Source organism: Amblyraja radiata, chromosome 16 (assembly GCF_010909765.2).
Source record: "Amblyraja radiata isolate CabotCenter1 chromosome 16, sAmbRad1.1.pri, whole genome shotgun sequence".
NCBI classification, from domain to species: Eukaryota; Metazoa; Chordata; class Chondrichthyes; order Rajiformes; family Rajidae; genus Amblyraja; species Amblyraja radiata.
The window spans coordinates 43,763,540-43,790,452 of record NC_045971.1 but is presented as its reverse complement, the minus strand read 5'-3'; the positions used below and the strand labels follow the sequence as shown (position 1 = coordinate 43,790,452).

The 26,913-nt window shown below is 52.9% G+C and overlaps 2 protein-coding genes across 2 annotated transcripts; one reads left to right on the top strand and one right to left on the bottom strand.

Annotated features, from left to right (window-relative positions):
* The first annotated feature begins 275 nt into the window (after nucleotides 1-275).
* On the top strand, nucleotides 276-2,791 carry LOC116982173 (tubulin alpha chain-like). Its single transcript, XM_033035482.1, has 4 exons — nucleotides 276-446; nucleotides 554-702; nucleotides 966-1,646; nucleotides 2,495-2,791. The coding sequence occupies exons 1-4, from the start codon at nucleotides 326-328 to the stop codon at nucleotides 2,789-2,791; spliced, it is 1,248 nt and encodes a 415-aa protein (XP_032891373.1). The 5' UTR covers nucleotides 276-325.
* A 3,233-nt stretch (nucleotides 2,792-6,024) lies between these two features.
* On the bottom strand, nucleotides 6,025-26,807 carry LOC116982285 (zinc finger protein 135-like). Its single transcript, XM_033035557.1, has 3 exons — nucleotides 26,658-26,807; nucleotides 6,934-7,770; nucleotides 6,025-6,063 (listed from the first exon to the last, which is right to left on the bottom strand). The coding sequence occupies exons 1-3, from the start codon at nucleotides 26,805-26,807 to the stop codon at nucleotides 6,025-6,027; spliced, it is 1,026 nt and encodes a 341-aa protein (XP_032891448.1).
* Between the last annotated feature and the right edge of the window lie 106 nt (nucleotides 26,808-26,913).

Below are 26,913 nucleotides of genomic sequence, written 5' to 3'. Positions count from 1 at the left end.
AGGCAGCGTGGAGAGTCTGCGAATTACAATGTTGGGTGGAACTGAGAAGTTGGTCATATTGGGCGGGGGACGGTGAGCGATCAGGGCCAAACTGGCTATGAATAAGTCCAAGTGGTGATCAATAGGAATTATGGAAATCACGCGGCCCGCAGCAGTAAACAAGAAATTACCAACGCTCACCCCTCGCCCTAACATCTCACCGCCTGTTTCCCCTCGCCAACAGCGCAAGTGTCTTTCAATCCACATCGGCCAGGCTGGCGTCCAGGTTGGCAACGCTTGCTGGGAGTTGTATTGCCTGGAGCACGGGATCCAACCGGATGGACAGATGCCCAGCGACTCGACCATCGGAGGCGGCGACGATTCGTTCAACACCTTCTTCAGCGAGACGGGTGCGGGCAAGCACGTACCAAGGGCCGTGTTCATCGACCTGGAGCCCACGGTGATCGGTAAGTTGGGAGGTGCAGAGAATGTTGGCCGTTCTCTTAAGTCCTTCCCTTCCGGGGATGGGGCAGTGTGTGGCAATGGTTAATTCTCTCTCTATACCGCCCTACAGATGAGGTGCGGACCGGCACCTACCGCCAGCTCTTCCACCCCGAGCAGCTCATCACCGGCAAGGAGGACGCGGCCAATAACTACGCCCGGGGTCACTGCTCCATCGGCAAGGAGATCGTGGACCTGGTCCTGGATCGAATCCGGAAGCTGGTAGGTTGCTCAGCGACTGCAAATTACCGACTGCCGCTCCACGTGCTTACAGCGCCAATGTATCCGGTTGCACCGGCCCATTCGCGAGTGCTGCGGCCACGATGTTCCCAAATACTCATTGTCACCGCTCTATTTATCACTGAGATACTCACCGAACCATCTAGTTCTGCGCCGGCTGTAGAGAGCACCATGGCCCTCTCGTGTCGCTCCTTCCCTTTAAACGTTGACACAGAATTGAGCTTTTGTCCCTTCTCCACCCTCAGGCCGATCTCTGCACCGGACTGCAGGGGTTCCTCATCTTCCACAGTTTCGGGGGCGGCACCGGCTCGGGCTTCACCTCCCTCCTCATGGAGAGACTCTCCGTCGACTACGGCAAGAAATCCAAGCTGGAGTTTTCCGTCTACCCGGCGCCGCAGATCTCCACCGCAGTGGTCGAGCCCTACAACGCGGTGCTGGTCACCCACTGCACCCTGGAGCACTCCGACTGCGCCTTCATGATGGACAACGAGGCCATTTACGACGTGTGTCGGCGGAACCTGGACATCGAGCGCCCCACCTACACCAACCTCAATCGCCTGATGGCACAGTTAGTGTCGTCTATCACCGCCTCGCTGCGCTTCGACGGCGCTCTCAACGTGGACCTGACTGAGTTCCAAACCAACCTGGTTCCCTACCCGCGCATCCACTTCCCGCTCATCACCTACGCTCCCATTATTTCTGCAGAGAAGGCTTACCACGAGGAACTGTCCGTCTCCCAATTGACCAACGCCTGCTTCGAGCCGGCCAACCAGTTGGTGAAGTGCGATCCTCGCCAGGGGAAGTACATGGCGTGCTGTATGCTGTACCGCGGGGACGTGGTGCCCAAGGACGTCAACGCCTCCATCGCCACCATCAAGACAAAGCGCTCCATCCAGTTCGTGGACTGGTGCCCGACCGGGTTCAAGGTGAGTGTGACCAACGCTCGCGTTTCCATGCACACACATGCAGTCTAATTTATCTGCTGGAATAACAACATACATGCAACGACTCAGAATACATCCTTGGCACCATTTGTACTCTGCAAATAAATGATATCAGCACCCGATGGACACACACACACACACACACCCCTTCTTCAAGGGTGTGAATATTTTGCAAAGGGTGCAGGAGGGTGTCACCCGGACAGTCCTTGGCCTTGCGGCCTTGTGTTTATGGGAGTGGTTAGATAGGATGGGGCTTTTTTAATTGGGGCGTAGAAATCTGAGGGGCAGGACATATCCTGGTTTGCAAGATCACGAGGGACATGATCTCTCATCTTAACATCTCAAAACTGGATGTCCTCTACGTGAGGCGAGAGATGAGATATTTAAGAAGGATCTCCCGACCAATTAATCTATTCTGAGGGTAGTCCGCATCTGGAACGAGTTGTCAGGTAAAGCTAGAAACCCTTACGTTTGCCACATTTAAAGCACAGATAGAAATTCCCAAAACATAGGATGCACAGGAAGGGTTTAGAAGGATAAAGGGCAGTCGCATGCAAATGAGCGAGCTCAATATGCCAACTGTGGGGCATGGACAAGGTGGTTGGAATAGCACGCTTCCCAGCTGCACAGCATCATACCTTCATGGCTCGAACACACATGTATCGGAGCTTGCAATCCGGAGAATAATTACATCCAGAGATGTATTTAACGGAATCGCTAAGCTATCAATCAATGATAATTTGTGCAATTTAATGGCGCAGTATTAAACCGATAATGCAAGCATATTTGTGCAAGTAGAATTAATTTAAAGATTTTTTTACCGGCCGCAGGTGGGCATCAACTACCAGCCCCCGACGGTGGTGCCGGGGGGCGACCTGGCCAAGGTGCAACGTGCCCTCTGCATGCTGAGCAACACCACCGCCATCTCCATGGCCTGGACCCGCCTCAACCTCAAGTTCGACAAGATGTACGCCAAGCGGGCCTTTGTCCACTGGTACGTGGGAGAGGGGCTGGAGGAAGGAGAGTTCCAGGACGCGCGGGAGGACATGGCGTCGCTGGAGAAGGACTACCACGAGGTGGCCGTGGATTCCGCCGACCTCGAGAGAAGGGGGGAAGAGGAAGAATAAAATGTATTAATTTAGTAGATAGAAGTTTAATTTAATACAGATTTAATAGATTATATTGATAGATATTATACTTATGATGATAAAATTATTTTAAGGACCGATTGTTTTGTCGATTTATTTGAAGTCTGAGAATGGAAAATAACAACATTGTTAGGCAGAAAGTGGGGAGAGTAATTTGGGAGCAGCTGTTCGTATGTAAGTCCTCATCCTACCTGTAGGAGTCATTTAAAGACGAGGTGATGGGAATTCAGTTCTGGCGTGCTCCACAGAACATGAAGGATGCGGATGGCGGTTTTCCTGAAGCTTGGATGGTAAATTCAGTCAATAAGAAAAGAGGAAACGACCTCTGCGGCGCAGCGGTACAGCTGGTGCTTTACAGCGCCAGAGACACGGGTTCGATTCTGACTACTGGTGCTTATCTGCACGGAGTTTGTATGTTCTCCCCGTCATCGCGTCGGTTTTCCCAGCGTGCTCCGGCTTCCTCACACACTCCAAAGTCTTACAGGTTCGCAGATTAATTTGGCGTCTGCAAATTGTCCCTAGTGTGTCGGATAATTTTGAGGTAGGGGAATTGCTGGTCGCCGCACGCTCGGCCAGCCGACGGGACTCTTTTCGCGCTGTATCTGTGAAAAACAAAAAACACATGAAGGAAACTGATGAGTCTGAAGTAGGGCCTCGAATCGAAACGTCACCTATTCCTTTTCTCCAGAAATGCTTCCTGACCGCGGCTATTCCAGCATTTTGTGTCTATCTTCGGTGGTAAACCAGCATCTGTAGTTCATTCCCACACAAAATGAAATACAAGTAAGTTTTAGGATGTTGAGATGGGACAGAGTCCCGATGGAATATACAAAAAGGAACAAAGCACTTAGGTAGAGCATCGGGAAGGTCAAATGTCTTTGGCCACTGGGATTACAAAAAAATCTCATGGGGTTTCAACTATATATGGATTTTACGAGGGGAGGCGGGAAGATGGAAGGACCATTAATAGGTGATGGAATTTAATATTGAGAAGTGTGAGGTGTTGCATTTTGGGACGTCGAACAAGGGAAAGAGCTACACAGTAAATGGCAATGCTCTGAGGAATGTTGTGGGGTAGAGGGTTCTAGGCGTGCAGGTGCACGGTTCCTTTAAGGTCGAGTTTTAGTTAGATAAGGTAGTCAAACAGGCTAATGGCACATTGACATTTGTCAGTCAGAGTGATGTATATGGAAGTTGGGAGGTCATGTTGCAGTTGCATAAGTCGTTGGTGGGACCGGATTTAGAATATTGTGCCCTATTTTGGGGCACCATGTTATAGGAACGATATGTTTAAGCTTGAAAGGGTTCAGAAACGATTTACGAGGATGTTGCCAGGACTAGAAGGTGTGAGCTATAAGAGAGGTTGGGTGGGTTGGGTCTCTATTCCTTGGGGCGCAGGAAGATGAGAGGTGATCTTACAGAGGTGTACAAACTAATGAGAGAACTAGATCGGGTAGATGCGCAATCTCTTGTCCAGAGCAGGCTAAAGCGAGAACCAGACCACACAGGTTCAAGATGAACGGGAAAATATTTAATAGGAATCCGAGGGGCAACGCTTGCTGGGATCTGTACTGCCTGGAGCACGGGATCCAGCCGAATGGACAGATGCCCAGCGACAAGACCATTGGGGGGGGGGGGGGGCACGGCTCCTTCAACACCTTCTTCAGCGAGGCTGGGGTGGGCAAGCACGCCCCCCCGGGCCGTGTTCATTGATCTGTAGCCCACGGTGATCGGTAAGGTGAAACCAGGGAGAGTCCTGACAAGTTGGGCCGTCTGAAACCTTCCCCGCGGCGTTTTCCGAGGGGCGTGTGATTCTTAATGAACCAGTTTCTTAATGAACTGGTTCATTCTCCGTTTTCTGTTTGCTCCCCTGTAGATGAAGTGCGGACCGGCACATACCGGCAGCTCTTCCACCCCGAGCAGCTCATCACCGGCAAGGAGGACACGGCCAACAACTACGCCCGGGGTCACTGCTCCATCGGCAAGGAGATCGTCGACCTGGTCCTGGATCGCATCCGGAAGCTGGTAGGTTGTGGAACCGAATCCAACCATGAACCAGCGCCCGGTGTTCACCGATCTGGTGATCCTGGTTCGCCCGTGGCCCGCAGTTCATGAATGGTTCAGCGTTCATGATGTAGCTCAGTGATCGTCACCCGACTGGATCCCCGTTCACGTCTCCTCCCCGCGCCCACAGACTCATATAGCGATAGAGTTGTGCAGCGTGGAAACAAGCCATCGACCCACACCGATGCATCTACTCTGGTCCCACCTGTCCGCGTTTGGTCCATATCCCTCCAAACCTATCATATTCATGTACATGCCAGTTTAAATGTTTCTTAAACGTTGCCATAGTACCTGCATCAACTACAGGTATAGAGAAGGCTCACCAGACTGATTCCTGGGATGTCAGAACTTTCATATGAAGAAAGACTGGATAGACTCGGCTTGTACTTGCTAGAATTTAGAAGATTGAGGGGGGATCTCATAGAAAGTTATAAAATTCAAATCCTTTTGCTATGAATCGTTGGCTGATCCATCTTCCTCTCTTAAACCCATCTACATGCTTTCTCCCCATTACCCTGACACATGACACATAGCAAAAAGATTTGAGTATAGGAACAGGGAGGTTATACTGCAGTTGTACAGGGTCTTGGTGAGACCACACCTGTAGTATTGCGTACAGTTTTGGTCTCCTAATCTGAGGAAGGACATTCTTGCCATAGAGGGAGTACAGAGAAGGTTCACCAGACAGATTCCTGGGATGTCAGGAATTTCATATGAAGAAAGATTGGATAGACTTGGCTTGTACTCGTTGGAATTTAGAAGTTTGAGGGGGGATCTTTTAGAAATTTACAACATTCTTAAGGGGTTGGACAGGCTAGATGCAGGAAGGTTGTTCCCGATGTTGGGGAAGTCCAGAACAAGGGGTCACAGTATAAGGATAAAGCGGAAATCTTGCAGGACTGCGATGAGAAAAACAATTTTCACACAGAGAGTGGTGAACCTGCGGAATTCTCTGCCACAGAATGTAGTTGAGGCCAGTTCATTGGCTATATTTAAGAGGGAGTTAGATGTGGCCCTTGTGGCTAAAGGGATCAGGGAGTATGGAGAGAAGGCAGGTACAGGATACTGAGTTTGGATGATCAGCCATGATTATATTGAATGACGGTGCAGGCTCGAAAGGCCGAATGGCCTACTCCTGCACCTAATTTCTATGTTTCCAACCGAAGAACCAAACTGGTGTCCCTCGGCTAAAAGAGCACCGATTACACTTTAACCACTCACTCTCAACTTGTATTTAGATCCAATCTCTATTGTCATTGTGCAGTGTACAGTACAGAGACAACGAAATGCAGTTAGCATCTCACCCAGAAGAGCGAGCATAGAATAATGAACAGTAAAATATATATATTTACATACAGTAGCAGTAGTGCAAGTCTACTGGGTGAAGGAGTGTCTGGGGGGGGGGGGGGGGGGGGGGGGGGGGGGGGGGAGTGGGGTGACTGGCAATCACCAAGGTGCAGAGTTATGTTGTCTAACAACCGCAGGGAAGTGAGACAGGCAGTGAGAACAGTCCGTGACGATGCTGCGCGCCCTCCGCAGACATCGCTTGCTCTGGACAGACTTAATGGAGGGGAGTGAGGAACCGGTGATGCATTGGGCAGTTTTCACACCCTCTGCAGTGCTTTCCGGTCGGAGACAGAGAAGATGCCCTACCATACTGTGATACAAGTTGGGCCGATGTGCAGCGGTAGAAGTTCACCAGAATGTGAGGAGACAGATCGACCTTCTTCAGTCTCCTCAGGAAGAAGAGACGCTGGTGAGCCTTCTTGACCAGTGTTGAGGTATTGTGGGTCCAAGAGATGTCATCGGAGATGTTGACGCCAAGAAACCTGAAGCTGAAGTCCTGTGACCCCTTTCCAGAACAAGGTTGTCAGTCTTCCAACCTGCTTCCACTACCTGCAACTTCCGGCAACCACCTGCAACCTCCGGGAACCGCACGGAAACCTTGGATGGGGAGCAAAGTGTCCAGAGGTTTCCGTTCTGGTTCCGGGGGGGGGGGGAGAGGCATTCCCATTCCTGTGTCTACCTAAACAGCGCCTATCCATGTGGCGGTGTGCCAGCAGGCAGGAGCAGTGGGCAAAGGCCTTGCCACAGAGCGGGCAGGTGAAGGGGCGCTGGCCGGTGTGGACTCGCCGGTGCTCCAGCAGGTGGTCAAGGCGGGTGAAGCCTTTACCACAGGGCAGGCAGGGGAAGGGACTCTCACCACTGTGGGCACACTGGTGCTGCCACAGGCTGGACTTGCGGGTGAAACCCTTGCCACACTCAGCGCACTCAAAGGGCCTCTCTCTGGTGTGTATCCGCTGGTGCTCCCTCAGCCCCCGTGCCCTCTTGAAACGCTTGCCGCAGTGGGAGCAGCCGCTCGCCGCCGTGAGTCCGCCGGTGCTGCCGCAACCCCCACGAGCTGTCAAATGCCTCACCGCAGTACAGACCTTTGGTTCAGACAGTCGTAGGGCTGGCCACTGGTGTGGACGAGCTGGTGAGACAGGGTGTGGGAGGCCATGGCAAAGCGCTCTCCACACATCGGGCTGGGGAAGGGGCAGCCGCCGGTGCGCTCCCGCTGGTGGGACAGCAGCTTGGAGGGGCTGGTGAAGCCCTTGCCGCACTGGGCGCAGTTGAATGGGGCGCTCGCCGGTGTGTGTGCGCTGGTGATCCAGCAGGTGATTGGACTGAGTGAAGCCATTGCCACAGTCGCTACAGGTGTAGGGCCGCTCCCCGGTGTGCAGGCGCCTGTGCCTCTTCAGGTTCGTGGACGACTTGAAGCCTTTGCCGCAGTCGGAACAGGTGAAAGGCCGCTCACTGCTGTGCACCTGCGAGTGGACCCGCAGCCACGACAACCGGGCAAAGCTCTTACCGCAGGTGGAGCAGCCGAAGGGTTTCTCACCCGTGTGCACCCGCTGGTGGAGGGGGGTGGGGGGGGGGGGCGGGGGGGGGGGGGCACACCGGCACCCAGGCCACCCTCAATGGCCGCTCACGTCCTCGTCTCTCCGTCCACAGCAAACGGCTCCTAAACCCTGCAGGAGGGGAACACAGAGGGTCAACAAGCTGGTATATATAGTAGATATTATTTTCTGTATTGAATGTCTCGTATATAATCTGTATTTAAACGTAGATTTGTTAGTGTGGCCGTTCTCAGGTTACAGGCCATTTGGTCAGTCACAGACCACATGCTTTTTCATGAGGACACATTCCTCAGCTCTTTTGTAACACACGGCTCATCGTTTGCAAGTCGTAAAGAAGCCCATGGAATGTCTCTCCCTAGAGAAGGGGGATCCCTACAAGGAGGTGGAGGGAGCTAAGATAGTCAAGAGATAATTATCGTTTGTCACCTGGGACAGTTTTATGATCCTGGCTATAGGAGATGTGGGTTTGCAAAGACAGAGTGAATTCCTATTTTAAAGTGTGTAACATAAGATAATGTTAGTTTAAAAATGATTTATAAAGAAGTTCATCTGGGATATATATATTGTCCTTTAATTAGGGAAATATGTATGGTATTTTCATCTTACATTAGATCTTTGTGTTTGGATCTGTAGTTTAAGAAGTTACATTCTTTCTCAAGATGTATAGGTTTAATGGGAACAATGTCTTGTATATACAAATTGTGTAATCACTTTATCTTTGGTATTTTGAGAAGTGGGTTCTGGGAAGTGTCTATTTTTTGTGAGTTTCACTTTGTTGGAATGAAATCTGAACAAAGGAGTTACACGCACATGGCAAAGGAAAGAAGAAGCCACGAGGCTAGCAAGGGGCCATAAAGGGGAGTCATGTGACATGACTGGCAATTGTGGAAAATACTAGGAAAGGAGGGCATACGAGGAAGCGAGTGATTGGCTGGAAATAAGGGAATGTTAGCAAATGATTGGATATGGAAATGTAACAGGGGTGCGGCTTGCTGATTTGAAAATGGTATAAGAAGCAACGATCCTTTGTCTTGGGGAGAGCGCGGGAGAAAGCTCCACGTGATTTGATGCGTGGAGAAGTAGCAGCCTTTATTTGCAAATAAAGTTTGAACTTCTTGAAGTATTCTCCACGTGATCTGAATTAATTTGAGCATCGGAAAACTTCAACATAATCAGGAAGTGACTAATGGGTAAACATTACTAGAGCTTAAATGGCAGAAGGGGAAAACGGGGGGGGGGGGGTGAGTGTGGATGGGTGAGTGATTGGGGAGGGGGTCAGTAGGGGGGCCGAGAGTGCGAGTGCGGATCGAGGAGTTTGGGGGAGAGGGGGAAGTGGGGGAGGGAAGGGGTTGAGGGGTGAGTGCGGGGGTGGGGGAGGGGGGGGTTGAGTGGGAAGGCGGTGAGTGGGGGGAGGGGTGATTGGGAAGAGAGGGTGGGTGGGGGTTGTGAGTGGGATGAGGGGATGGTTGGGAGGGGTGAGGGATGAGTGGGTGGAGTCACTGCCAATCCGAGGGGGACTGCCGGCCCCGCCACCTGTTGAACGGCTGCGGCTCGCCTGCAGTCCGTCTGTTTTTACTTCTTTTTTGTTGTCTTTTTTGTCTTGTTTAGTTAAATTTTGGTTATTAGGTTGTGTTATGTGTGTGTGTGTGTGTGTGTGGGGGGGGGGGGGGGTGAAAAATGGTTTTCTGTCTCTCCCTTCGGGGGTATGCGACTCTTTCTGTCGTATCCCCCCTTCTCTGCGTCCGTCTGCGCTGAGGCCGAATGGCGGAGCTGGCGGCCTCCAACCTGCGACCGACCTCAAGGCTCCGGAGGCAGAGTCAGCCAGGACTTACCAACGCGAGGCTGGCCGTCTTCGAGCAGTGGCGGCGTTCGGGCGCTCCAGTGGCAGCGGCCCGACTCGGGGCTGGGACGGCGGAGGAGGAGGGAAGAGACAGTAACCCTAAGATTTTTGTCTCCATCACAATGAGGAGGTGCCTGGTGAACTCACTGTGGTGGATGTTAAATTGTGTTTATTGTGTGTTTTGTTGTTTAATATTACATGTATGGCTGCAGGCAACGACATTTCGTTCAGACCGAAAGGTCTGATTGACAAATAATGGATCTAAGACTAACCTGCCTTTGTGCAATCACGTGGGGGGCGGCATGCATCATGGGAAGAAGGTCACACAGTGCTGGAGTCACTCAGCGGGTCGGGCAGCTTCTGTGAAGAGGGAATGTGTGACGTTTCGGGTCGTGACCCTCCTTCAGTCTGATGGGAGGTACAGAGATAAGGAAGTGTAAGGAGTAAGAACAGGGCAAAGGGAATGTAGTTCAAGGAAAATGTAGAATAGATCGTTGTTAGTTGTGAGAAAGTAATATAGAAAATAGGCGCAGGAGTAGGCCATTTGGCCCTTCGAGTTCCATTCCCTATGATCATGGCTGATCATCCACATATCCCTTGATTCCTCCCATATCCCTTGATTCCGCTAGTCTAAGAGCTAAATCTAACTTGAAAATGTCCAGTAAATAAGCGAGTTCTGTATTCCGACTGCACATGCCCAGGTCATAGGTCATTTGCTATAAACATCTCGGCGCCTGTGCTGCTGCGTGTGTGCCGACCAGCGTTTCGTTCCTGGTCGGGTTCGAGCCTGGGTCTGCGGCTGTGAAGTTGCTGCTGGGCCATCCCCATCCCCTCCCGGGTGGCCTGTTGGTGTCCGGGGTGGCCCGGCGCCGGCAGGCACCGGCCCGGGGCAGTCCTGTGCACAGGGGTGTTGGGTGGAGGCGCTGACTCCAGTTCAGCTCTGCCTATCCCGCCGGGTTGGGCGATAGCCCTGGACTGGCAGGGCACCAGCCCGGAACACTGGATGCCCCGGACTTGCAGCCGGCGCGGAGGGGTGGGCACTAGCTCCAGTTTGGCTCTGCCCCGGCTCCCGGGGGGTGGGCCTATTTCCCAGCGGTCAGGGGATGGCCGGCTGAGCCTCTCTCCTTGTCTAGTAGTTGTCGGTTGGCCCCCTCGGTGCCGGTGGGAGCCGAGCGCCGGTCATCGGTGCGGATGCAAACGGGGTGCTTCAGTGGCTCGGCGGATCATGCAACATCTCTAGAGAAGGGTCTTGACCCGAAACATCACCCATTCCTTTTCGCCGGGGATGCTGCCTGAAATAAATTTTCATCAGGCAAGAAATAGTATTGGGTGGGCTAATGGGTCTGATGGGTGATAAATCCCCTGGACCTGATGGTCTGCATCCCAGGATGCTCACGGAGGTGGCTCTAGAAATAGTGGACGCATTGGTGATCATTTTCCAATATTCAATAGATTCAGGATCAGTTCCTGTGGATAGATAGATAGATAGATAGATAGATAGATAGATAGATAGATAGATAGATAGATAGATAGATAGATAGATAGATAGATAGATAGATAGATAGATAGATAGATAGATAGATAGATAGATAGATAGATAGATAGATAGATAGATAGATAGATAGATAGATAGATAGATAGATAGATAGATAGATAGATAGATAGATAGATACTTTATTAATCCCCTTATTCAGGGGAAATTCTGATGTCCTTGCAGCACACTAATAAAAATACAACACAGTATTCATAAAGAAATTCAACACCAAAACATCCCCCCACAGTGATTCCCACTGTGGGGGAAGGCACAAAGTCCAGTCCCCATCCTCTTGTCCACCCATAGTCGGGCCTATTGAGGCCTCCACAGTCGCCGCCACGGCGCCCGATGTTCTCGCCGGGTGATGGTACTCCGGCGTCGGGAGAACCCCCAGCGGCTAATGCTATCCCACTTTCCAAGAAAGGAGCGAGAGAGAAAACAGGGAATTACTGACCAGTTAGCCTGACTTCGGTGGTGGGAAAGATGCTGGAGTCAATTATTAAAGAGGTAATAATGGGGCATTTGGATAGCAGTAAAAGGATTAGTCCAAGTCAACATGGATTTATGGAAGGAAAATCATGCTTGACTAATCTTCTGGAATTTTTTAAAGATGTGACAAGTAAAATGGATGAAGGGGAGCCAGTGGATGTAGTGTATCTAGATTTTCAGAAAGCCTTTGATAAGGTCCCACACGGGAGACTCTTGACTAAAATTAGAGCACATGGTATTGGGGGTAGGGTGCTGACACGGATAAAACATTGGTTGGCAGACCGGAAGCAAAGAGTAGGAGTGAACGGGTCATTTTCAGAATGGCAGGCAGTGGCGAGTGGAGTGTCGCAAGGCTCGGTGTTGGGGCCGGAACTGGTTACCATATATATTAATGATTTGGAAGAGAGAACACTAGCAAGTTTGCGGATGACATAAAGCTGGGTGGCAGTGTGAACTGTGAAGAGGATGTTAGGAGGTTGCAGGGTGACCTGGACAGGTTTGAACGAGTGGGCAGATGTGTGGCAGATGCAGTATAATATAGATAAATGTGAGGGTATCCACTTTGGTGGCAAAAACAAGGGGGCAGATTATTATCTCAATGGAGTTAGGTTAGGTAAGGGGAAGGTGCAGTGAAACCTTGTACACCAGCCACTGAAAGTTGGCGTGCACGTACAGCAGGCAGTGAAGAAAGCTAATGGAATGTTGGCCTGCATAACAAGAGGGTTTCAGTAGAGGATGAAAGAGGTTCTTCTGCAGTTGTATAGGGCTCTGGGAAGACCACATCTGGAGTATTGTGTACAATTTTGGTCTCCTGATTTGAGGAAGGATATCCTTGTGATTCAGGCATTGCCGCGTAGGTTCACGAGATTGATCCCTGGGAGGGCGGGACTGTCATATGAGGAAAGGTTGAAAAGATTAGGCTTGTATTCACTAGAGTTTAGAAGGATGAGTGGGTTTCTTATAGAAACAAATAAAATTATAAAAGCACTGGACAAGCTAGATGCAGGAAAAATGTTACCAATGTTGGGCGTATCCAGAACCAGGGGCCACAGCCTGAGAATATAGGGGAGGCCATTTAACTCTGCGATGAGAAAAACCTTTTTCACCCAGAGAGCTGTGAATTTGTGAAATTCCCTGCCACAGAGGGCAGTGGAGGCTGTCACTGGATGGATTTAAGAGAGAGTTAGATAGAGCGCTAGGGGCTAATGGAATCAAGGGGTGTGGGGAGAAGGCAGGCACGGGTTATTGATGGGGATGATCCGCCATGACCTCAATGAATGGCGGTGCTGGTTCAAAGGTACGAATGGCCTCCTCCTGCACCTATTTTCTATGTTTCCCGCATAGTTGTTGCAGAGTTTTGTGTGTGTGTGTCCATTGATGGCTGGTGGTCGGCTTTAGCCGGCGCCAGAGGGGGTTGGCCGGCGGTAGCTGGGGGGGGAGTAGGTGCGGGTGGCGGTCCCCGGTATTTTTCTAGGGAGTTGGAGCGAGGTTGGGCTGGGGTTGGCACTCCTCCGTGCTGTCAATCCCCTGATCTTAACCATATAAGATTAAGGGGAATGGGAGGCAGTCATCTTAGGGGAGTAAGGACAGGGGGGTAGCCAGTGTGGGGTGTAAGGAAACGGAGTTAGCCAGCTTGGGGGAATAAGGGATGGGACATAACCAGCTTGGGCGAGCAAGGGGAATTGGAGAAAGCCAGCTTGGGGAAGTAATGAATGGGAGGTATCCAGTGTAAAAGGACTTGCTCGACACACAAAGTATTTTACTAAGTATCTTTATTAAAGACACTACACACATTATGCCCTAGCTGTCCGTGGTCATCACTGGAACTAGAGAGCGAGCTGGAGGTGGGGAAGCTACAATTATACAGGAGACAATGGGGAGTGGTTAGTAGTGGTGAGGTCACTATGTTAAAGGAGCATGCACTGATCTACATCCTTCCTCTTGGAAACAAAAGCGACCACGGCTCATACGCTAGAATCAGACCATAAGCAGGGAACAGTTAGACAATCATGATACAGACTACTCGCACACTCCGTACCGGACAGGCGGCTTGACCAACCGCCCAGAGCGGGTGCGCAACCCGCCTTCCCCTTCAACCGCAGGAGCTGCAGGTACGGGGGCAGGGACAGAGATGGGAGATCCGGGTGAAGAGCGCCCAGGGGAAGGAGGAGAAGGGGGTGGGGGCGTAACAGGTACACCTGCAGGTGAGGCAGGAGAAGGAGGCTGGTGTGTGCGGGGCACAGAGAGCTGAGAGGGCAGTGTCCGGGGCATGCGAGGAGTGACAGGGGCAGGAGGAGTTTCGGGCAGTGGGAAAGAGATCGGCGGCGAAAACGGGTCTGCGGGAGGCGGAGCAGGCTCGTTGACAAGCAGCAGGTGATGGCGTGTCCGACGGTACACGGTGCCCTCGTAATCAACCAGGTATGACCGGGGACAGTCAGCATTGCCAACGACAACGGCCAGCTGGTGATGACCGGAGGTGGACTTCATCCGGACAACCTGGCCTGGGAACAGACGGGGAAGGAGACGGGATGATTTGTCAAAGGAGCGCTTCTGGATGTCCTGCTTCTCGATGATGCGCTCCGTGACAGCGGCAGGGCTGCGGACCGCGGGCTTTAGGGATTGTTGAGAGACCGGGAGAGGGGGTCGAGTGGTGCGGGACATGAGGCGCTGGGCAGGCGAACCTAGTGCGGGGTCCCTGGAAATGTTGCGGAGGTTGATGAGGGCAAAGTAGAAGTCCGAATGAGCAAGCCGACAATGTTCCAGCAGCTCATTGGCGCTGCGGACAGCGTGCTCAGCAATGCCATTGCTTTGCGGGTACTCGGGGCTGCTGGTGATGTGGCGAAAGTTCCATTGGGTGGCGAAGGCGCCGAACTCCGCGCTGGTAAACTGGCTGCCGTTGTCTGATTGGAGAGTCACCGGGGAACCAAAGGTCGAAAAGTGGCGGCGAAGCTTCCCGATGACGGCAGCAGACGTGAGGGACGGCAGCTGGTCCACCTCGAACCAGCTGGAGTAGGAGTCCACCAGGACCAGGAAGTGTTTGCCACGCCGTTCGAATACGTCAGTGGCGACAGCCATCCACGGCAACTCGGGAGCCGGTTGCTGCATGAGAGGTTGGCGCTGTTGATGGGGCCGGAGACTGTTGCAGGCAGCACAGGCGGAGACCCTGTCCCGGATGTCCTGAACCATGCCAGGCCAGTAAAACTGGGCTTGGGCCTGGGACAAAGTGGCTTCCACGCCGGGGTGGCCGTTGTGGGCGGTTTGAAAGTAGTGATCCCGCAGCGCGGCCGGCACCACGACCTTGTGACCCTTCACCACCACGCCGTTGTGCAGCACCAATTCGTCCCAAACCAGGAAGTAGGGCACGGCACCAGCCGGTAGGGAAGAGCGTCGATCAGGCCAGCCACGGCGGATGACGCCCTCAAGCTGTTGCAGGGCAGGATCAGCGGCAGTGTGTTTGACCAGGGACTGCATCTGCCAAGAGGGAACAATGTTAACGTTCAGTACCATCAGGTCAGACGATTCGTATGGATGGCGGGCAACGGAAGGGAGCGGCGCACGGGACAATGTGTCGGCCACGAACATTTCCTTGCCCTTGAGGTACACAATTTCGAACGTGAAACGTTGGAGCTGCAGCATCATTCGCTGCAAACGTGAAGAGGCCGCGTGGATAGGCTTGTTCAAGATAGAGACCAGCGGCTGGTGGTCAGTTTCAATGGTGAAGGAGTTGCCCAGAATGTAGTCCTTGAATTTGGAGCATGCGAACACCACGGCAAGGAGCTCCTTCTCGATCTGAGCGTAGCGCTGCTCAGCAGGGGTCATGGTGCGAGAGGCGTAGGAAACAGGCAGCTGCCGATTGTCATAGAGCTGCAGGCAGGCGGCACCGAGGCCGAACCGAGATGCATCGCAGGTGAGGACGATTGGCCTGTTCAGGTCAAAGTACTTTAAAGTCGGGGTGCGTGCTAGCTTGGACTTCAGGGTCACGAAGGCCGACTGGTGGTGCGGGAGCCAGACCCAGGCATTGTCCTTCTTGGTCAGCTCCCTCAGGGGGGCACTCAGTTCGCTGAGGTCGGGTATGAACTTCCCCAGGTAGTTGACCATGCCCAGAAAGCGCTGCAGGCCGGGCACGTCGGTGGGAGCGGGCATTTCGGTGACCGCTGCCGTCTTCTGGGGGTCTGGCTTTAGTCCCCCGGACGTGAAAACGTGACCTACGTAAGTGACTTCCTGAACGCGGAACCGACACTTCTTCGGGTTAAGTTTGAGATTGATCTAACGAGCCCTGTCCAGGACTTTGCGGAGGTGCAGGTCGTGCTCAGCGACGTCCCTCCCGTACACCAGGATGTCATGCACAATGATAGCGCACGGCAACCCGGCAAACAGCTGTTCCATGGTGCGCTGGAAAACCTCGCTAGCTGAGTTGATCCCAAAAGGCATGCGGAGAAAACGGAACCTGCCGAAAGGTGTGCTAAAGTTAGTCAGGAAGGAGGAGCGTTCATCCAGAGGGATCTGCCAAAAGGAGCTCTTGGCATCTAGGACCGAGAAGACTGTGGCCGGACCGAAATGTGCAGCGACGTCCTCCACCGTCCGCATGGGGTAGTGCGGGCGTTGGATAGCAAGGTTCAGGTCTTTTGGGTTGATGCAGATCCTGATCTCGCTCGCATCCTTCTTGGCAGCGACGACCATGGTGGAGACCCACAGGGTGGGAGCACTCACCTCCTTGAGGATGCCCGTGGCCACCATGTCACGCAGTGTGGACTCCACGCGGCCCTTCATGGCAAAAGACACCCGGTGGGCCGGTCTAATTACCGGGTTGACCCCCGGGTCAACACCGATTTTGTAGGCACAGGGCAGTTTGCCCAGAACGTCATCAAAACGGTCGGGATACTCGTTCAGGGGGTCCATGGGAGCCTGCACCAGGTGGATGTCGTGGTGGAAAGAGACCAAACCAAAGTCCTGGCATGCACGGGCGCCCAGCAGGGTGACGTTTTCAGATTCCAGCAGGAGAAAAGTGAGGGGCCGAGAGGCCTCGAGAACTGTACAGATTACCGTGGCCTTCCCCACGGCGACCAGAATACCTCCCCCATAGGCATGAAGGCGGGAGTCATCGGGAGTCACCCTCTCCCCCGAGCTTATCTGCTTGAAGAGGCTAACAGACATAACATTGGCAAAAGCACCAGTATCGACCTTCGCAGGGAAGGAGTGTCCATTGACAGTAACATGCACGGAAGGATCTGTTATCAATGCAGGTGCACCCAAAAGCGAAAACACAGTTGAATCACCATGGGAGGAACTCGTATCAGAATTAGGGCGTTCAAGCTGGTACTGGGAACCAGGCGCGCTATCACAGTCCGCAAGGTTGTTTAGACTCCTTCTAGGAGCAGGGACAGGTTTCTCACGCGATCGACAAGCTGCAGAAAAATGGTTCAGCTTCCCGCAGGAATTACAAGTTTTACCCTGCGCTGGGCAAACGTTGAACTGGTGTGAAGAGAAATTACAATTGGGGCAGCGACGAGGGGTGACCTTAGCGGGTGCAGAGGGGGTGAACCGGCGTGGCGGGCTATTGATCCGCCGGCGGCCAGCAGTACCGGTGAAATTGATGTCCTGGGACACCGGTTGAGATACGGAGCCAACAGCAGAGGCCATGCGAGCGGAATGCATGGCATCCTTTAGCGATAGATCAGGCTTCATCAGGAGCTCGTCACGCAGCTTAGAGTTTAGGAGACCGTTGACCAGGACGTCCCTGATCATTTCGTCCGGTGTAATCGCTTCAAGGCGGCACCGCCGAGCCATATGTCGCAAAGAGGCAATGAAAGCGTCAATGTGCTCACCTGGAACCTGACGCCTTGTGAAGAGCTTGAAACGCTCAATAATGTTATTGGTGGGTATATTGCATAGGGCGGTGGATTTGGCTATGAGACATACCGGGTCGTAGCGGTCTCCGGAGGGGCGAACTCGAACGATGCATAATGTTCCATTGCCTCCGGACCAGCCAGGTTGAGGAGTAGGTGAGCCTGTACCGCAGGAGTGGCACCAGGATGAGCGATCGCGATGTAGTGTTCATAGTCGCGCTGGAAGACAGTCCAGCGGTGCACGATGTTCGCGTCAAAAACGAGCTTGTCGGGACGACGACACGAGTTAGCCATAGTAAAATGTTGAGGTGGGGCCACAACTGGGATAAACAAATAATAAAATAAAACCGATTAACAGGAGACGCAAGTCTACCGCGCTGACACCATGTAAAAGGTCTTGCTCGATACACAAAGTCTTTTACTAAGTATCTTTATTAAAGACAATACACACATTATGCCCTAGCTGTCCGTGGTCATCACTGGAACTAGAGAGCGAGCTGGAGGTGGGGAAGCTACAATTATACAGGAGACAATGGGGAGTGGTTACTAGTGGTGAGGTCACTATGTTAAAGGAGCATGCACTGATCTACATCCAGCTTTGGGGGTAATGGATGGGAGGTAGTCAGCTTGGGGGAGTAAGGGCAGGGAGTTAGCCGGCTTGGGGGTTAATGAATGGGAAGTAGCCAGCTTGGGGGAGTAAGGGATGGGAGGAAGAAAGTTTCGGGGAGTAAGGGGAATGGGAGGTATCCAGCCTGAGTGAATAAGGGGAATAGGAGATAGGTAGAATCGGGGGTAAGGGGAATGAAATGTAGCCAATCTGGTGGAGTAAAGAATGGAGGTAAAGAATGGGAGGAAGCCAGCTTGGGGGTTTAAGGGGGATTGGAGGAAGCCGGCTTGGGGGTTTAAGGGGGATGGGAGGAAGCCGGCTTGGGGGCTTAAGGGGGATGGGAGGAAGCCAGCTGGGGGTTTAAGGGGGATGGGAGGAAGCCAGCTTTGGGGAGAGAGGGGAATGAATGGGAAGTACCCATCTTGGTGGGGGGGGGGGGGGGGGGGTAACGGATGTGAGGCAGCCAGACTGGGGCAGTAAGGGGAATGGAAGGTAACTAGCTTGGGGGAGTAAGAGGAATGGGAGGTAGCCAGTTTGGGGGTGTAAGGGATGGGAAGAATGCAGCTTGGGGGAGAAAGGTATGGGAGGTAGCCTCCTTGGGGGAGTAAGGGATGGGAGGAAGCCAGCGTGGGGTGTAGGTGAATGGGAGGAAACCAGCTTGGGGGCGTAAGGGGTGGGAGGTAGCAGGCTTGGGGGGGTAAAGGGAATGTGGGGTAGCCAGCGTCGGTCATTAAGGAGAATGGATGGCGAGTTTAGCGGATTAACAGATGGGAGCTAGTCAGCTTGAGGGGTAAGGGAAGTTTGGAAGGTAACGGGTGGGAGGCAGCCAGCTTGGGGGAGTGAGGGATGGGGGGCCGCCAGCTTGGGGAAGTAAGTGGAATTGGAGGAAGACAGGTTCGGGGAATAAGGGATGGGAGGCGCGACCTTGGGTGGTAGCGGATGGGAAGTAGCCAGCTTGGTGGAGTAAAAAGAATGGGAGGGAGCCAATCTGGGGGCACGATGGATGGCAGGTAGCCAGCATGGGGTATTAAGGGATGGGTGGTAGTCAGCTTGGGGTAGTATGGGATGGGAGGTAGCCAACTTGGGGTAGCAACGGATCGGAGGTAGCAGCTTGGGAGAGTAAGAGATAAGAGGAAACCAGCTGGGGGGGGGGGGGGGGGGAGGGGGATGGGAGGTAGCCAGCTCGGTAGAGTAAGGGGAAGGGGATGTGGGCAGCTTGGGTGAGTATTGGAAATGAGAGATAGCTAGCTTGGGGTGTAAGGGATGGGAGGAATGCAGCTTGGGGGTGGGGGTAAGTGATGAGGGTAGCCAGATTGGGGAGTAAGTGATGGGATTGCAGGCAGCTTGGGGGAGAAAAGGATCAGAGGTAGCTAGATTTGGGCAGGATAGCCAACTTGGGGGAGTAAAGTGAACGGGAGATACCTAGCTTGCGGGAGTAAGGGGAATCAGAGGAAGTCAGCTTGGGGGAGTATGGGATGGGAGGTAGCCAGCTTAGGGAGGAGGGTAAGGAATGGGAAGAAGGCAGCTTGGGGAAGTAAAATAAATGGGAGGTAGCCGACTTGGGGGAGTAAGGGGAATTGGAATATGGGATGGTAGGTAGCCAATTTGGGGGATTAATGGGTGGGATGTAGCCGGCTTGCAGGTGTAAAGGAAATGCCAGGTAGCCATCTTGGGGCATTAAGAAGAATGGGAGATGGCGAGTTTAGTGGATTAACAGTTGGGAGATAGTCAGCTTGGAGGGTAACGGTTGGGAGGCAGCCAGCTTGGGGGAGTAAAGGATGGAAAATAGCTTGGTGAAGTAAAGGATGGGAGGGAGACAATCTGAAGGAATGATGGTTGGAAGGTAGCCTGCTTGGGGGAATTAAGGGATAGGAGATAGACAGCTTGGGGTAGAAACGGATCGGAGGTAGCCACCTTGGGGGAGTAAGCGATGGTAGGAAGCAAGCTTGTGGTGTAAGGTGAATGGGAGCAAACCAGCTTGGGGGAGGACGGGATACGAGGAAGTCAGCTTGGGGGAGTAAGGGATGGGAAGCAGCCAGCATGGAGGATTATGGGATGGGAGGTAGCAAGCTTGGGGGAGGAAGGGATAGGAGGCAGGGCCAGCTTGGGGAGGGGTGTTGTAAGGGATGGCAAGAAGGCAGCTTGGGGGAGTAAAGAATGAGAGGTAGCAGCTTGGGGGAGTAAAGAATGGGGGTTGCCAACTTGGGGGAGTAAGGGAATGGAAATAGACTGCTTAGTGAGTAAGGGGGATAGTAGGTCACCAGCCTGGGGGAGTAATTGGAATGCTTGCTAGGCAGCTTGGGGGCATATGGGGAATGGGAGGTCGTCAGCTTGAAGGGGGAGGGGTACTGGATGGGCAGAAGGCAGCTTTGGGGACTAAAGGGTGGGATGTAGCCAGTGTGGGAGTTTAAGGGGAATGGGAGAGATCCAACTTGTGGGGTAATGGATGGCAGGTAACCAGCTTGGGGGAGTAATCGGTGGCAGGTGGGCAACTTGTGGGAGTAAGAGGAATGGGAGGCATCCAACCTGGGGAGTAAGGAATGGTATGCAGCCAGCATGGGGGAGTAAGGGATGACAGGAAGCCTGCTTGGGGGAATGAAGGATGGGAGGTAGCCAGTTTGGGGGAGTAAAGGATAGGAGGCAGACAGCTTGTGTGAGTAAGATAAATGGGAGGTAGGCAGTTTGGGGGAGTATGGGGAAGGGGAGGTAGCCTGTTTGGGGAAGTAAGGAAAATGAGAGGTAGCCAGCTTGGGAGTGTAAGGATATCCGTAATGTAACTATGGTTTCCAGAGATACCGATTCAATTGCATCTGGAGGCGCCGTGGACTAAATAATGCCCAGCTGTGATTAAACTTTGTCACAAATGACTCTGATTTGAAACACGTGTTGTGACTGACTTCGAGCAGTCAGAAAGATGGATTCAATTGTAAACCTTGGCGAGTCAAAGGCACAAGAAGGGCGAGGTTTCAGCACCATGGCCAAAGACAGCGCCCTGGCGGAGACACGGAGAAAGGAAAGCATCAAGCAGGAAATGGACATGGTACAAGCTGGTCTGGTACCGAGTGAGCCCTTGTTACCGCTGCCCCTGCACGGATTGGATCGGTTCTTTTGAGTGGCAAACAACTATGAAGTTGCAGACTGCACGGATAATGCCATCCGGTTGCCCGATAAGATACACAGCGATTTCGGAATCGCTCGCTCTCGTCAACATAACGGACAAGTCGGGAGGAGTTTAATTTGTGAAACATAGAAACATAGAAGCATAGAAATTAGGTGCAGGAGTAGGCCATTCGGCCCTTCGAGCCTGCACCGCCATTCAATATGATCATGGCTGATCATCCAACTCAGTATCCCGTACCTGCCTTCTCTCCATACCCTCTGATCCCCTTAGCCACAAGGGCCACATCTAACTCCCTCTTAAATATAGCCAATGAACTGGATTCGACTACCCTCTGTGGCAGGGAGTTCCAGAGTTTCACCACTCTCTGTGTGAAAAATGTTTTTTCTCATCTCGGTCCTAAAAGATTTCCCCCTTATCCTTAAGCTGTGACCCCTTGTCCTGGACTTCCCCAACATCGGGAGCAATCTTCCTGCATCTAGCCTGTCCAACCCCTTAAGAATTTTGTAAGTTTCTATAAGATCCCCTCTCAATCTCCTAAATTCTAGAGAGTATAAACCAAGTCTATCCAGTCTTTCTTCATAAGACAGTCCTGACATCCCAGGAATCAGTCTGGTGAACCTTTCTGCACTCCCTCTATGGCAATAATGTCCTTCCTCAGATTTGGAGACCAAAACTGTACGCAATACTCCAGGTGTGGTCTCACCAAGACCCTGTACAACTGCAGTAGAACCTCCCTGCTACTATACTCAAATCCTTTTGCTATGAAAGCTAACATACCATTCGCTTTCTTCACTGCCTGCTGCACCTGCATGCCCACTTTCAATGACTGGTGTACCATGACACCCAGGTCTCGCTGCATCTCCCCTTTTCCTAATCTGCCACCATTTAGATAATAGTCTGCTTTCCTGTTTTTGCCACCAAAATGGATAACCTCACATTTATCCACATTATACTGCATCTGCCAAACATTTGCCCACTCACCCAGCCTATCCAAGCCACCTTGCAGTCTCCTAGCATCCTCCTCACAGCTAACACTGCCCCCCAGCTTAGTGTCATCCGCAAACTTGGAGATATTGCCTTCAATTCCCTCATCCAGATCATTAATATATATTGTAAATAGCTGGGGTCCCAGCACTGAGCCTTGCGGTACCCCACTAGTCACTGCCTGCCATTGTGAAAAGGACCCGTTTACTCCTACTCTTTGCTTCCTGTTTGCCAGCCAGTTCTCTATCCACATCAATACTGAACCTCCAATGCCGTGTGCTTTAAGTTTGTAAACTAATCTCTTATGTGGGACCTTGTCGAAAGCCTTCTGGAAGTCCAGTTACACCACATCCACTGGTTCTCCCCTATCCACGCTACTAGTTACATCCTCGAAAAATTCTATAAGATTCGTCAGACATGATTTACCTTTTGTAAATCCATGCTGACTTTGTCCAATGATTTCACCACTTTCCAAATGTGCTGCTATCCCATCTTTAATAACTGACTCTAGCAGTTTCCCCACTACCGATGTTAGACTAACTGGTTTGTAATTCCCCGTTTTCTCTCTCCCTCCCTTCTTAAAAAGTGGGGTTACGTTTGCTACCCGCCAATCCTCGTCCAGAATCTAGTCCAGAATCTAAAGAGTTTTGAAAGATTATTACTAATGCATCCACTATTTCTGGAGCTACTTCCTTAAGTACTCTGGGATGCAGCCTATCTGGCCCTGGGGATTTATCGGCCTTTAATCCATTTAATTTACCCAACACCACTTCCCGGCTAACATGGATTACACTCAATTCCTCCAACTCCTTTGACCCGCGGTCCCCTGCTATTTCCGGCAGATTATTTATGTCTTCCTTAGTGAAGACGGAACCAAAGTAGTTATTCAATTGGTCCGCCATATCCTTGTTCCCCATGATCAACTCACCTGTTTCTGACTGCAAGGGACCTACATTTGTTTTAACTAATCTCTTTCTTTTCACATATCTATAAAAACTTTTGCAGTCAGTTTTTATGTTCCCTGCCAGTTTTCTTTCATAATCTATTTTTCCTTTCCTAATTAAGCCCTTTGTCCTCCTCTGCTGGTCTCTGAATTTCTCCCAGTCCTCCGGTATGCTGCTTTTTCTGGCTAATTTGTACGCATCATCCTTCGCTTTGATACTATCCCTGATTTCCCTTGTTATCCACGGATGCACTACCTTCCCTGATTTATTCTTTTGCCAAACTGGGATGAACAATTTTTGTATTTCATCCATGCAGTCTTTAAATGTCTTCCATTGCATATCCACCATCAACCCTTTTAGAATTAATTGCCAGTCAATCTTAGCCAATTCACGTCTCATACCTTCAAAGTTACCTTTCTTTAAGTTCAGAACCATTGTTTCTGAATTAACAATGTCACTCTCCATCCTAATGAAGAACTCAACCATATTATGGTCACTCTTGCCCAAGGGGGCACGTACAACAAGACTGCTAACTAACCCTTCCTTGTGAAGGTTGCGTTTCATTTTAAAAATGTACTAGACCAAGTGCAGACCCGTTTCCCCAACGGCGTTTGCGGGGGGGGGGGGGGGGGGGCCGGCTGCGGCATCACACTCACACTAACCACCCCTGAAACACACAGGTGGTGGGAGGGGGGGGGAGGGAGATGGAGTGGGGGGAGGGGAGGGTGAGAAGAGGGAAGGGAGGGGAGAGGAGGAGGAGGAAACGGGAGAGATTTGGAAGGGAAAGGAGAGTGGGGTAGGGGGTGAGAGAGGGGGATGGGGAGAGAGGTGTGGGGGTGAGTGGATGGGGAGGGAGGGGGAGAGGGGTGGGGGAGAGGGGGAGTGGATGGGGAAGGGGGGAGAAGTGGAAGATTGGGGAGGGAGACGTAGGGAGAGTGATGGAAGAGGGAGAGAAGGGTAGGGGGAAGGGTTGGGGGGAGGGAGGGGGAGAGGGAGGGGTGGGAGAGGGAGAGGGAGAGGGGTGAGGTAAGGGGGAGTGGTTGAAGAGGGACAGATGGGTAGGGGGAGGGGGAATAGAGGGAAGGGGCGGGAGAGAGAAGGATGGGGTGGGACGAGGAGGGGAGAAGGGTGAGGAGAGGGAGATGGAGAGGGGAGAGGAGAGAGGGGAGGGGGAGAGATGTGTGGTGGTAGTAGAGAGAGGAGGAAGAGTGGGAAGGGAGGGGGAAGAGTGAGGAGGGGGAAGGGGTGGGAGTGAGAGGGAAGAGGGGTGGGGAAGAAAGGGATGGGGATGGGAGGAGGGGGAGGAGAGGGGTGAGGAGGGTGAGGAGAGAGGGGTGGAGGAGGGGGAGGAGAGAGGGATAGGGAGGGGGAGAAAGCTGTGGGGGATGGGAGGAGGGAGATGAGGTAAAGGGATGGGGGGAGGGAAGGTGAGTGGTAGAGAGAGGGATGGGAGCGGGAGAGAGGTGTGGGGGAGGGATGAGGAGGGAGGGGAGGAGAGAGATGGGGTAGGGGATGGAGAGGAAGAGTGTGGAGGGAGCGAGAGGGATGGGGGAGAGAAAGGAAAGAGTGGGTAGGGAGAGTGGGAGAGGGCCTTGGAGCCTGCACCGCCATTCAATATGATCATGGCTGATCATCCAACTCAGTATCCTCTACCTGCCTTCTCTCCATACCCCCTGATCCCTTTAACCACAAGGGCCACATCTAACTACCTTAAATATAGCCAATGAACTGGTCTCAACTATCTTCTGCGGCAGAGAATTCCAGTTTCACCACTCTCTGTGTGAAAAATGTTTTTTATCATCTCGGTCCTAAAAGATTTTCCCCTTATCCTTAAACTGTGACCACTTGTTCTGGACTTCCCCAACATCGGGAACAATCTTCCTGCATCAAGCCTGTCCAACCGCTTAAGAATGTTGTAAGTTTCTATAAGATCCCCCCTCAATCTTCTAAATTCTAGCGAGTACAAGCCGAGTCTATCCAGTATTTCTTCATATGAAAGTCCTGACATCCCAGTAATCAGTCTGGTTAACCTTCTCTGTACTCCCTCTATGGCAAGAATGTCTTTGGCAAGGGAGATGGAGAGGGGGGAGGAGAGGGGGGTGGGAGAGGGGAAGAGAGAGGGGAGGAGGGAGAAAGTTGTGGGGGTGGTGGAAGGGAGGGGAGGAGGGAGATGAGGTAGGGGGAGAGGGGGAAGAGTGTGGTGGAAGGGTGAAGAGTGGGGAGGGAGAAGGGGGGTGGGGGAGAGGGATGGGGTGGGAGGAGGAGTGGAGGAGTGGGAGAGGGCTGAGGAGAGCGAGATTGAGATTGGGAGGGGGAGGGGGAGGGGAGCAGAGAACGATGGGGGAGGGGGAGAGAGGTGTGGGGGATGGAGGGAGGGATGGGGGTGGGATGAGGGAGGGAGGGGAGGAGTGAGATGGGGGTAGAGGGAGGGGTAAGATTGTGGAGGGAAGGGGGTGGGGGAGAGAGGGGAAAGAGTTGGGAGGGAGAGTGGGGGGAGGGGGGAGAGGAGTGGAAGAGTGGGGAGTGAGAGAGGGCGGGAGGGGGTGGTAGAGGAACAGAGGGTTAGGGGAAGGGGAAGGGGTGGGGGGGGAGGGGTGGGGGACGGGGAGGGAGAGGGGTGGGTAAGGGGGAGAGAAGTGGAAGTGGGGAGGGAGGGGTAGGGGGAGTGCTGGAAGAGGGAGAGAGGGGTGGGGGGAAGGGGGCGGGGGGAGAAAGGCAAGGGGGTGGGGTAGAGAGGGAAGGAGTTGGGGAGGGGGATGTGGGGTGGGAGGAGGAGGGGGATGAGGAAGAGGGGTGAGGAGAGGGAGATGGAGAAGGGGAGGAGAGAGGGATAGGGTAGAGGAGAGAGGGATGAGAAGGGGGAGAGAGGGATGGGGAGGGGGAGACGGATGGGGGGGGGGGGAGAGGAATGGGGTAGGGGAGAGAGGGATGGGGAGGGGAGAGAGGTGTGGGGAAGGGGGAGAGAGGTGTGGGGAGGGGAGGGAGGCGAGGAGGGAGATGGGGTAGGGGTAGAGGAGGAAGAGTGTGGATGGAGGGGGAAGAGTGGGGGTGGGGGAGAAAGTGAAGGGGGTGGGGGAGGGAAGGGGGAGAGGGAAGGTGTTGAGGGAGAGAGGGATGGGGTGGGAGGAGGGGGAGGAGAGGTAGAGGGGTGAGGAGAGGGAGATGGAGAAGGGAGATGGGGTAGGGGTAAGAGTGTGGAGGGAGGGGAGATGGGTGGGGGGAGAGAGGGGAAATAGTGGGGAAGGAGAGTGGAAGGCGGAGGGGTAGGGGAAGTCCATCTGTTCCCCATTTCCTTTCACTCCCCTTCCCCATCCCTCTCTCCCCTCCCCCACACCTCTCTCCCCCTCCCCATCCCGCTCTCCCCTCTCCCATCACTCTCTCCTCCCCTTCTCCATCTCCCAGCATCTCAGGAGAGAAGGAATGGGTGATGTTTCGGGTCGAAACCATTCTTCAGAATGCGTGTGTATAGTTATGTGTGTGTGTTCCCCGGGGAGGGGGACCAGTGGCCGAGGATACATCCACGGATGGAAGCTGGCAGAGAGCACGGTTCCAGAGTGGAGGATGTAGCTTCACCTCGCTGTTGTTCCCGGCTGGAGTTACTATCAGTGTCTGGAAGCTGCCCTCGCCCTGTTTGCAGTCAACCCCAGCTAAAGCTCTTTGTTTCATCTTCAGAGTCTGAGGATCGATTTCAAAGCAAAGTGAAACACAGCTGTGATGGCCATTCACTGGAACCCTGACATCTGAGCATTGAGAAGATTTACCCAACTTTGGT